Source organism: Aethalodelphis obliquidens, unplaced genomic scaffold (genome assembly GCF_003676395.1).
Source record: "Aethalodelphis obliquidens isolate GAN/ISIS:26980383/991018 unplaced genomic scaffold, ASM367639v1 scaffold20, whole genome shotgun sequence".
Taxonomy (NCBI): Eukaryota; Metazoa; Chordata; class Mammalia; order Artiodactyla; family Delphinidae; genus Aethalodelphis; species Aethalodelphis obliquidens.
In genome coordinates, this window is record NW_020837964.1 from 14,496,944 (window position 1) to 14,509,169 (window position 12,226).

General features: G+C 40.2%; 1 protein-coding gene across 6 annotated transcripts in view; it reads right to left on the bottom strand.

The window, feature by feature from the left end:
- PHLPP2 (PH domain and leucine rich repeat protein phosphatase 2) overlaps positions 1 to 12,226 on the bottom strand; it is a 72,802-nt gene that overhangs the window by 29,196 nt on the left and 31,380 nt on the right. For all 6 annotated transcript variants that reach the window (XM_027119363.1, XM_027119361.1, XM_027119362.1 and 3 more), the window contains 6 exons: positions 11,794 to 11,984; positions 5,952 to 6,077; positions 4,109 to 4,263; positions 2,188 to 2,334; positions 1,580 to 1,810; positions 108 to 310 (listed from right to left, as the gene is read on the bottom strand). In XM_027119363.1, coding sequence (XP_026975164.1) covers positions 108 to 310; positions 1,580 to 1,810; positions 2,188 to 2,334; positions 4,109 to 4,263; positions 5,952 to 6,077; positions 11,794 to 11,984 — 1,053 coding nt within the window. The remainder of the gene's footprint in view (positions 1 to 107; positions 311 to 1,579; positions 1,811 to 2,187; positions 2,335 to 4,108; positions 4,264 to 5,951; positions 6,078 to 11,793; positions 11,985 to 12,226) is intronic.

Genomic DNA, 12,226 nt, shown 5'->3' on the forward strand with positions numbered 1-12,226 from the left:
GACTCCGCTTCGCAGAGTATCTGAGGAACACCCCAGATGCCATCGTTCTTGGAAAGCTTGGACAAGAGCTACAAGAGGAAATACAGGAGACTGGGTAGAGAACTCACTGTTCGAATTGGCGTAGAGAGTTCGAAGGGAGAAGCCACTGAGCGTCAGCTCCCTCAGCTGGTTCCGCTCACAATGCAGCTGCTCCAAGTTGCACAAGGAGCTAAGATCTAAGTCAGTCAGCTGATTGTCCCGCAGATCCATGTGGGTGATGTACTTATTTCCCTCCAGATTCTCAATAACCATGGTTTTCAGATGGTTCATCCTTAATATTCAGAAATAAGAAAATCATTAGAAATAAATTTTACTAAATGTGCTGACCAAAAGAAAAATAGAAGTATGATCCTTTTTTCTCTTTCCTAAACAGCATAAGAATTTCACTACTTGCCTCATTTTGCAAGGTACTAAGTAAATAACCACAGATAGCTATACCTCGAGTTCTTTGTTTATAAACTAAGTTAGAGATAATCCAGATTGGCAAATACATGTACAAATTAAATAAAGAGAAAGGAAAGGGGACCATGCCCACAAACAGTTTAAAACTTGCACCCAAATACCAAGTACATTAGGTAGGGATGAAGGAATAGGACAAAGGAACAAGAAGATGAACATAACTTGTCGGGTTAGGAGTAGCAAGGCATTCACGGAGTAAGTACTGGGTAAGAGCAAGAGGAAGCAGTCATACTTCCTCTCACTGCTCTGCCTACTCTCTCTAGTGCTAAGATTCCCATTACCACAATTAATGAAGAGGAAAATACTCTGTATCAATATGGAATAGTTCAAGGGCAAATTACAGAAAATGACTTCTTTGTTCTCTTCTATATAAGTATCTGATTTAATGCATGCAGGCCTGTTCATTTTCCTGCATTTCAATAAATTTTTCTGTTACTATGTCTTTATAAGGGACATCGATGACTTAGTGTAAATGACAGAACATCCAGTATGTGTGTTTTACTAGCTTCCTTTAGGAAAAGATTATAAATAAATAATAAATAATATATTTAAAAAGGGAATAAAACTCTTATTAAAAATTGTTAGTAGTAAAACTGTTAACATTTTAATTATAATACAATAGATATCAAGAAGCAACCCAATGATTCAATAGAAAAATGGTCAAGTTTATGGAAAAATACAAACTACCAATAAGTATACAAAAAGACACTCAACTCACTCACCATAAATGCTGATTAAAACAATGAAATACTATTTTCTACCTACTACATTGACAACAAGGAAAAAGACTGCTAAAATCCAACAAAGACTGCTAAAATCCAACGTGATAAGAATGTGACGAAATCGGAGTTCTCATAAAACATTGCTGGGAGGGTAAGTCAGAACAACATTTGTCTCTACCACATGGTACACCTACCTCATTCATAATCTCTCTGCCATTGAGTGAAAAATGAAGCTTAACTAGCTTTGAAAACATACAGTGTTCTAAAATCCTAATGTTTTAAAAAGTCTTCATTAAAAGAAAACGTAAAGGTCCATTACAGGTCAGGCGAAAGGAAGGCACGGTGAAGAATGACCTCACCTCAAATCCACATGTTTGACGTGGCTCATACAGTTCAGCACCTCCAGGTTCAGCACTTCCAGTTGGTTTCCTGCCATAACCACTTTATCTAACATAGTGAGTTTCTCATAAACCTTGGGAATTTGACTAAAGTTGTTGAAGGAAATACCCAGGGAGGAAAGCTGTTGCAGATTTCCCAATTCTTCAGGTAAAGTAGTCAGAAAGTTGCCATCAAGACAGAGGGTTTGAAGACTGCAGGAAGAAAACAAAACTTGATGAAAAGTTTTAACTGGAATGGATAGAACTAGAATTATGGATCTTGACTTGTCATTAACTTATTATGAATCCAATAATGATAAACTGCCCTAGGTCTATCTAAATAGAGTCTTACTAAGATAACTGAAATACAGATGGTCCCTCTAACATCAAGGGTAATCAGAGCCTCTGCTGTTAAAACTGAGGGACTAGTTACTTCTGCAGGCAAGTAGCTGCTGCTGACCAGAATCCTCATAATTACATGATTTATTTCACTGCAAGAGCTCATGGAACTACCTTCATTCCAAATGCAGACAAGTTCCTTATGCTGCAAACACAGGAAAAGACAAATCTAGTAAAAGTCAGATACTTACTTCAGCAGATTGCCAATCTGACTCGGCAGGTCGTGGAATCCATTACAGGAAAGGTTGAGCTCGGTCAGGGTAGAAATTTCACATAACAATACAGGAAATGACCCAAGCTTATTATGGGACAAGTTCAGGCCCTTAAGCTGAGAAAATCTAAAAAGCAAAGGCATATTATACTACTGAATGAAAAAGTGATCTATTTTAAATGTCCATCAAAGAATTTGTTCTGCAAATATTTACTGAGCACTCAGTATGTGCCGAACATTATGTGTGGCATAGACACTAAGATAACTAATACCCAGTGCAAGCTGTTGAGAAAACCAGGTCTGGTGCGACAGGAGTTGTTCTCTCTTCTCCTTAAAAATGCAGAAAATCTTGAAAAGCTCACATTGGTACAATTATCTTCTATCAAAGTGAATCAATCATTATTGATATGCTTCAAATCTTTTCCTTTATTAAATTTCTACGTGCGATATACGAAAGCCTTAACAATAATTAATCAACCCATGGACACAGGAATAGCTAACAAACCTTCAGATCAAATTCCATTATAAGCAATTTCTTTTTCTGTACTGAAACTATGCTGGCTCAAAAGTCACTTGAAATGAATGGGCCAGTTAGAGCTTAAAAATATGTTGGTGATACTGAGTTTTACTGTAATGTGATGATATACAACATGAACTAATTTTTAATGCTTCCATTTTTTTTGTAGAAGTATCTATAAAATGTCTCACTGAGAGATAGTATCATCATAATTTGGATCCACAGGAGTCACTCCTGTAATTCTACTTAGAAGTATTATACTTCATTACTATACTATTACAAGACGGTAAGGCTGAGGTGGTGTCCTCCACGATGATGAACTGTATCATCTGCTTCTAGATTTGAATCCTTGGTACCTCTCTCTAATGTTCCTCTTCCAAAATTTCAGCTTGAGTACTGATTGTTCCTTCGGCTTGGCACCTTGACTTCCAAATTGCTAATCCAGCCCTCAAACTAGATTAACCCTCTTTTCATAGAAACAGAAGGAAATACTAGAAACCCACTTCCTTAAAATTACAGCTTGTTTTTATTTTTAAATATCAATATTATTAAAATAATTATTTCATTACTAAATATAGGCTTATATTTGAAAACCTTTGCAAAACATTTCAGACAAGGTAAAAATCATGCTTTCTGAAAATTATTCTAGAAATATTAGTTACTAAGTATATAAAATATGTCATTTCAATGTGCATTTATCTTTTTAATCACCATATAATTTGAATGCTTTAATTTCCAATTTCTCTCCTCCCCACAAGAAGCCCAGACAATTACTTACACCATGTATTTATTCACTTCCGTCCATTTTTAAAGGGAGGAAGGAGATGAAATGGGTGGAGGGTGGAAATGGGGAATATATTCTAACAAAGGAGATGGGAAAATATATGGGTCATTGCCCCTTAGGACTGAAATGGTTCCTTTATTAGAAGAGAGAGGTTTCATAGCTGACAAAAGACTTCAGAGTTGGCAGTAGCAGGTGCAAAGGAAAGATAAAAGCCCTAACCTTGGAGTGGAATTCTTGAAATCTGGCCTATTTCCTTTAAGTTAGTTAAGTTTGAAACTTCTGATTCAAAAACTTCCCATATACAGAATCTCTCGATTTACCCTGGAGGCAGATCACGCATTGCTGTCAATGACATATAGAAAAGGATTATCCAAACCAAGGGCAGCTCAATGTTGCCTCCGTAACAGAAACTGTGCATCTACCTTCTCTTGTACAGAGGGGAAAAGGGGAGTGGGAAAACTGTGAATAACAATTCTTACTTCCTCTTCAAAAGGGAGGGGAAGTTTTCAAATATATATATGATGGTAAACATGCTCGCTTATAGGTACTGATTACGATTCAGTTTTAGTAAGCTAGTCTGGAAACCTATGCCCCACATACTTGTAGAAAGTGTCAAGGCCCCCTGGTCTTTCTAATTGCATGAAGTTGTGTCGCAAGTTGAGGTAGGTGATATCTTGACTGTAGAAGAGATGCTCAGGAACCTCCTCAAGGCTGTGACACGAGAGGTCCACGGTACTGATACGCTGGGACACCACCTGGACAAGGTCAAAGAGAAGAGCCATCTGAGCCAGCCCCAAATGTTTCCCATCTAGCAGAGGACAGGACGGCATTGACACAAAAAGGCACCGATTAAAAAGATGGGAGGGACTTCCCTGGTGGCGCAGTGGTTAAGAATCCGCCTGCCAATGCAGGGAATATGGGTTCAAGCCCTGGTCCGGGAAGAAGCCCTTAGACCACGTAACAACTAAGCCCCGTGCACCACAACTACTGAGCCTGCACTCTAGAGCCAGCGAGCCATAACTACCGAGTCTGTGTGCCACAATTACTAAAGCCCGCGTGCCTAGAGCCCGTGCTCTGCAACAAGAGAAGCCACTGCAACGAGAAGCCTGCGCACTGCAATGAAGAGTAGCCCTCGGTCGCCCACACACAGCAACGAAGACCCATCGCAGCCAAAAATAAATAAATAAATAAATTTATTTATTTATTAAAAAAAGTAAGATGGGAAAGAAAAGAAAGGTCATGAGATCCGATTATTCATTCATAAGAAACAGTTAATTTTTACTTTTTCCTAAAACCGTGAGATGCTTGAAAAACAGAAAGGTATAAGCTGTAAAGTGTCTACAAGTAAAAGGTAAAAAAAAAAATACAAATCATAAAGATGGAAAGTTAACAGTTCATGCAGGAAGTTAAGATGATTCAAAGTAACTGTACAAAACTTTAGGAGGGAGTGTGATACTGAAAGACACAGCCTTTTGCAGCCACACAAGCCCTGTTCCTTACTTGTGCAATTTCTTCATCTGTCACGAGGAAAATTAAATAACCAAGCACACAGCACCACTGCTTAGCATGCAAAAGGTGCTCAAAAAATATTAATTTCTCTTTACAAGGGCAGAAGAATGAAATAGCTATTTAAAATTGAAACTAGTTTTATTCAGAGATTTTATACCACCACAAGTACAGAAAATCCAATAAAGCCAAAACAAGATTTATATTACTATAATAGTAGGCTAATACAACATGGACTGTGAAAATGGGTCTAAAACAAACAAAATATCACTGCAAAAGTCATTCATGTTTTGATAGCATGTCATTATATTGAAACAATCCTTCATGAAGCTATTTAGCTCCATAAAGAAAAATGTGTTTAAATTCTGAAAAGATGGCTAGGAGAACAAGAGAATTTGGAAAATGAAGTACAATTTTAGAGCACTTCATCTTTAAAGGCTAGGAAAGCAGAAATTATGCTAAAAAGCCAATTATCCTCAGCATACAGGAATAATGGTTTGTGACAGGATCACAGGCCATGTCCCATCAATAAGTTAAAATTTAAATGGTTCATCAAAGCTGTGCTAAACACATACAGATACACTAGGCTATGAGTTAGGGAACAGCTCCATCTATCATTGACCACTATGGTCGAGGGAGAGTCATTTGAATTTCATTGTGTCTCAAATCCTTCAAGGCCCTACCTTTTTCACAGAGATGGTATAAAGGTAAATGCACCTGAAAACACTTTTGTAAGCATTCTGTACTATGCAAATATAAATAATACGTTAAAGATCTGGGAGAATTCCATTTCATTCACTATGTACTCAGAAAGGCCTAGAGTGATGTGCGTAAGAATTATAATTTGATCTCTTGGGAGTAAGTTCAGTTTCAAAATATACTTCTGTTGGGTTTCTCTGCTCTTATCTCCACATCAGGAGGTCTGACAGCTTATCACCTTGGATGATTGCCGCTGCCATCTCTGGTACTCAGCCAAAGTCTCAAAGCTGACGTGATAGGTCTGAGCTTGGGCTCCAGCTGAGCTGAATGCAAGGCAGTACTGACGTCGCTTCACTTCTTCTACCTGAAGAAGAGAAGGGGAGAAAACCAGAACCAATTAAAGTAAACAATCCCAATCAAAAATCAAAGGACAATAACAAGACAAACAACTCAATTTTTTAAAATAGGCAAAAGATCTGAACAGATATTTCTCCAAAGACGACAGAGGAATGGCCAATGGGCACACGATATGATGTTCTACATCATTAGTTATTAGACAAATGCAAGTCAAAACCACAAAGTACCATATCACATTCACTAGGATGGCTAAAATCAAAAACACAGATAATAACAAGTGTTAGGTAACAAGCATTAGCAAGCATACAGAGAAACTGGAACCCTCATACACTGCTGTGGGAATGTAAAATGGTGCAGCCACTTTGGAAAACAGCCTGGCAGTTCCTCAAAAGCAACCATGCGACGCAGCAATTCCGTTCCTGGTATATACCCAAGAAAAGACGCATCCACACAAAAATTTGTATGTGAATTATTAGCAGCATTATTCATAATAGTCAAAAAGTGGAAATACCCTCAATGCTCATCAACAGGTAAATGTATAAACAAAATGTAGTACATCCATACAATGGAATACTACTCAGCCGTAAATGGGAATAAAATATTGATACACACTAAAACATGCATGAACCTTGAAAACGTTATATTAAGAGAAAGAAGTCAGTCACAAAGAACCATATATTATATGATTCCATTTATATGAAATGTCCAGAATCAGTAAATCTATAGAGACAGAAAGTAGATTAATGGGTACCTGGGGCTGGAGAAGGAATGGGGAGATGACGGCTAAGTAGTGCAGGGTTTCTTTTCAAAGGGTCATGAAAGTATTCTAAAATCGATTATGGTGACAGTTGTACAACTCTGTGAATATACTAGAAGTCACTGAATTGTACACTTTAAATGGATTAATTGTACACTATATGAATTCTGTCTCATAAAGCTGTTTAAAAAAAAAACCAAAGGGGGAATTCCCTAGTGGTCCAGTGGTTAAGACTCCACGCTTCTTCCACTGCAGGGGGGCATGGGTTCGATCCCTGGTCAGGGAACTAAGATCCCACATGCCGCACAGAGTGGCCAAAAAAAAAAAAGAAAAAAACAAAGGAATACTTATTTAACAGATATGTTGAAGGAGTAAGATTCATAGGGCATAGCCATAAGTAAATTTATTTATTACTCTTTAAATCACAAAACAATCTCAGTTTGATAATTATCTGCTGAATGAATACTTTTTACTATTGTGGGTGCTGGGGACATAACAGGGGAAAAAATTAACAAACCCTCTGCCCTCAATGGAGTTTATATATCAAAATGGTGACATGAAAGCTTCCCTGGTGGCACAGTGGTTAAGAATCCGCCTGCCAGTGCAAGGGACACAGGTTCGAGCCCTGGTCCGGGAAGATCCCACATGTTGTGGAGCAACTAAGCCCATGCACCACAACTACTGAGCCTGAGCTCTAGAGCCCGCAAGCCACAACGGCTGAGCCCGTGTGCCACGCACCTAGAGCCTGTGCTCCACAACAAGAGAAGCCACCACAACTAGAGAAAGCCCGCGCACAGCAACGAAGACCCAATGCAGCCACAAATAAATAAATAAATAAATAATGGTGACATGATATAGCATAATATGCTAAAATACAGAATGAGTAACATGAAGAAAAATAAAGCAGGGTACAGGCTTGGAGGGGAACAGGGTAGGTGATCTGAGTTATGAATAGGACAGTCAAGGAAGGACTCACTGAGGAGGGAACATGTGAGCAAAGACCCCACAAGTCTTTTATTTATTCAGGAGCAAGGTGTGGAAACCTCCTGGGGAAGGAGCATTCCCAGCTTAGCAACAGTCAGTACGAGTCCCGGTAATGCAAGAATGCATGCCTGTTTCAGAACAGGAGAGTCTGCAGGCCCACATGATAAAAGCCAAAGTTTCCACTTCAAGGGTAAGATTGCTCCAACCCTTTCCCCACCACTGCGGCACACTGGAGGTAGCTGCCTGCCTGCAAGGGGTACCTTGGCCTACTTTTTGGACTCACCTCCCCCCTTACTTACTAGGTGCCGGGATAGAAGCCATTTCTGACTCCCTCCATCATTGAAGTGGGGCAGGAGGAAGGACAGGGAAGACGCAAGCCCAAAGGTTCTTACTAGACTAGTAGAGTCATAACCTGACTGCACACTCTCTGGGCCTACCAGATTTTAAAGGGGATGATCCTCCTCAGTAGGGTCCTTTTGAGGGTTCTTTGGATACCCGGCCCCCCCAATCCAACCAATGATGGCTTCTCACGTACAGATCCCTTGACCAGGCTAATGCATGCTATTCTAGCAGGTGACCACTCCCTCCTCAGACCTGAAGGAATCTGGTGGTCCACTGACAGCCCACCCTCCAGTGAAGTCTGTTTGCCCCTCCAGGTGGCCCCACTGGACATATTCTAAGAGAATCCACCCACCTACCCAATGGCTCCTGCTCTCTCTCAACCCATCTGGGTCACATACTGACAAACCCAGAGTACACAGTGATCCCAACACGTGAGTTAGGCGCTTTGCTCTATCACCAAAGCAGCCGGCAGCTTATCTTTCGTCCTCAAGACTTCCTGGTTAGAAGGCAGGATACCAGCGCACTATGTCCCCCTTACTGCAGGGGACCCGTATCAGGCTCTCTTGGGTCCTTTTGAAACCTCTTTCACTAGGCTTGAGGAAAGAGGCAGAAACCTCCCTCAGTATCATTTGGGGTGGTGGCAGGGATTCACTGCACAACAGCTCTTTTCAACAACCCTCGCTTTGATGAGGATGAAGTCTTTTTATAGTTATGGAACCACTTACATCTTTGTCTGACATCTCACTTTAGTATGTCATAGCTACTGAATCTTGGTGAGTCAGCTGGAAACTTCCAAGTTATACTCATAAATCACTTATCCCAAAACTGCATCACACTTTCCTTACTGAACACACCACCACACCTTGAATACTGTTCAGGATAGTTTGAGCTTTAGTTGTTTAAATTTATATTTAAAATATTAAAATTTTTAAACATTTTTACAATCAATATTAAATTTACTACCATATTTTGTCAGTGTCTGCGCTCATCATCTATTTATCTCATGCCTTCCCTTTGAATTTACTTTCCTTTGTTGTTTTATTTCTTCTTTTTTTTTTGTTTTTTGGAGGGGTGTTGTTTTTTAATTTTTTTAAATGAAATCCATGTCCACTCTTTTATTTATTTTTGGCTGCATTGGGCCTTCGTTGCTGCACGTGGGCTTTCCTTAGTTGCAGTGAGCGGGGGCTACTCTTCGTTCTGGTGCGCAGGCTTCTCACTGCAGTGGCTTCTCTTGTTGCGGAGCACGGGCTCTAGGTGCGCGGGCTTCAGCAGTTGTGGCGCACGGGCTTAGTTGCTCTACGGCATGTGGGATCTTCCCAGACCAGGGCTTGAACCTGTGTCCTCTGCATTGGCAGGCGGATTCTTAACTACTGCGCCACCAGGGAAGTACCAGTCTTTTTTTCTTTTTTTGGCTGCACCGCGGCAGTGAAAGCACCCAGTCCTAACCACTGGACCGCCAGGGAACTCCCTCATTAGTCTTTATATGTCTGAAAATGTTCTATTTTGCCTTTTGTAAAGTAATTCAGCTGGATATAGACTACAGGTTGACATTTATTTTCTCTCAGCAATTTTGCAAATAGTCTTCTACACATATTGTTGATGAAAAGAAAGCTGTTGTCAGCCTGTCAATTCTTTGCAGGTAATCTTTTCTTTCTGGCAGCTTCTGTGATTTGCTCCTTCATGTTCTGCAATGTGTCTACGTGTCAACTTATTTTTATTTATCCTGTTCAGTACTCAGTGTCTTTTCAATCTGAACACTCACGTCTGTCTTTATTTCTAGAAAAATCTCAACCGTTATTTCTTCAGATACTGCTTATCCATTCTCCTTTACTCTCCTCTCTGGACTGCTATTAGATGTATACTGGACCCTCCCTCATGGGCTCTCTTACACGTTTTATCTGTGAAATTCTTCAGTACGTTCGTTGGTTCATTACATTCAGCTGTGAAGTAGTGGCTTAAAAACACAGCATCAGTCCAGGAGTGCTACAGCAGCTCTGCCCTGCCACCAGGGGCCCAGGCGCCTCCTGCTTTCCAGAAGGCCACACTCAGCAAATGCCTGCAGTTTCCAGCCACCATATGACTGCTCCATCTCCAATACCAAGAGACTATGTTCCATAAACGAAGGAAACGCAGGGCAAAGGGTCAAGCCATCCACGTCTCTCCCACTTTAAAGGCCTTTCGCAAAAGTCCCACCTTCAAACTTCTGTTTATATTTATTAGCCACCACTAGCTACAAGGGAGGCTGGGGAGTTTTTGATCTTGGTCACATCACCACCCTGAACACAATTCTATTCTATTAGTGAGGGAAGAGAGAGAACGGACAAGAATTACATAAATGGGAGGTTTGTTTTTCTTTCTTTCTTGCTCTGTTTCCCACTTCCTCTCCGCCAATCCTCCAACCTTGTCCTCACTCACCTTCTCCCTTTGGAGAAATTTCACTTACTTTCTTCACTATCCTTCAGCCCCCAAGAATAGAACCAGGTCTCATACTGGTAGTAGTGGGTTCCTGTTCCACGGATGATACTGGAGTGACACACATTCATTTATTAGGCCAGGTGGGGCTTGTTCATTTCCTAGTCACAGGGCATACAACTGGGTCCACGCATTTGTTTAGAACCACAGCCAGGAACAAGCCTTGGTTACAGTCAGTGGTTTACAGAAGTTTTTTGTTTGGGTTTTTGTTTTTTTCCAGCTTTTTATCAGGAACAAAGAATACCACTCATTTCCTAGCTTCCAGCAATAAGCTTGGGCCAGGTCCCCCATCATAACCAGGGTACTTTTAGACCCAGATACTTATAGGAGCTAAACCCCTAGGCTGCCACCTTTCAGACCCAGAGCCCAGTAGGCCCTCACCACTTACATTTCTATTCCACATTCCTAAGTCCAGCTATGTCCTATCATATGTTTATTTTTTAAATATATGTATTTTATCTATATTGCTGTGTATCTGGATCAAACTGGCTATCTCAAAGCATGATTCACAAAGTCATTTTGTCTGGAAGTTCTCTTCAATTCAGATTGTTTTATGATCTTCAAGATTCAACATAAAGGAAATAAAATTATGTATAACTTCCTATAAACATTATCTGTTTTCCAGACTTGGAACTGCCTTTCCTATGATGGGGAATTCTCTAGTACAGATGCAAGAAATGGCAGGTTTCTCTGCTGCTGGGTAGGAGCTTATGACCACTCCAGACTCTGAATTTCAGTCTAACAGGGGAAAAAGAGAAACAGGAAAGAATCTATTTTGGAGGGGATGCTAACAGCTACTTCTAGTTTACAAAGGCAGCTTCTAGTGGCAGCATCCTCTGTCTACTCTTGGTGGTACCAATGAGAGAGTATTTAGTGCCTAGCAGTGGACGCAGGGGTTTCTCCAACAGACGGGTCCTGCAGCAGAATTTGGGGCATGGATAGTCTTTGGACCTCCCAGGGAGTCTGTGATGTACATGAACTTGTTTTATGCTTAAATTAGCCTGAGTGGTTTTGTTTAAAACTAAGAACACAAAAACTTTGTGACGTAATCTTTAATAATGCTCATATTGGTTTATTTGAAAAGATGTGGAAAAAGCTCTGAAAAGCATATGTGATTTTTTTAATTAAGATGATTAGAGGAAGAATAATTCATCTTTGTGAGTCTTACCTTTCCCCCAACCAGAGGCAAAATGTGCATCTTTCCAGTCTGACAATCCTTCACTGAGGAAACGATGAGGCAGGTGCCACAGAGAACAACCAGGCGTTCAGCCCACTTATGCAGCTGGGTCTTTCCCTTTCGTACATTATAGATGCCAGACAGAAGGATTCGATCCAGATGATCCATCTGGCATGGTTTTTCTGAAAAGAAAAGAGTACTTCAAAAGCCACCATTAAAGTAGCATAAAAATAATGAAAGGGAAAAAGAAAGTATTACACGTTAACATTCAGCAACCCTAATATAGATTTAAGTAACCAAGCAATATAAGTATTACAAAATAAGCTCTCAGTCTTAAAATGTTGTCCATCCCTAAGTTACATAATGGGAGCACTACAAATTGTGGTCTAGAGAACAACATGTTATTTTGGATGCCATTGTTAAT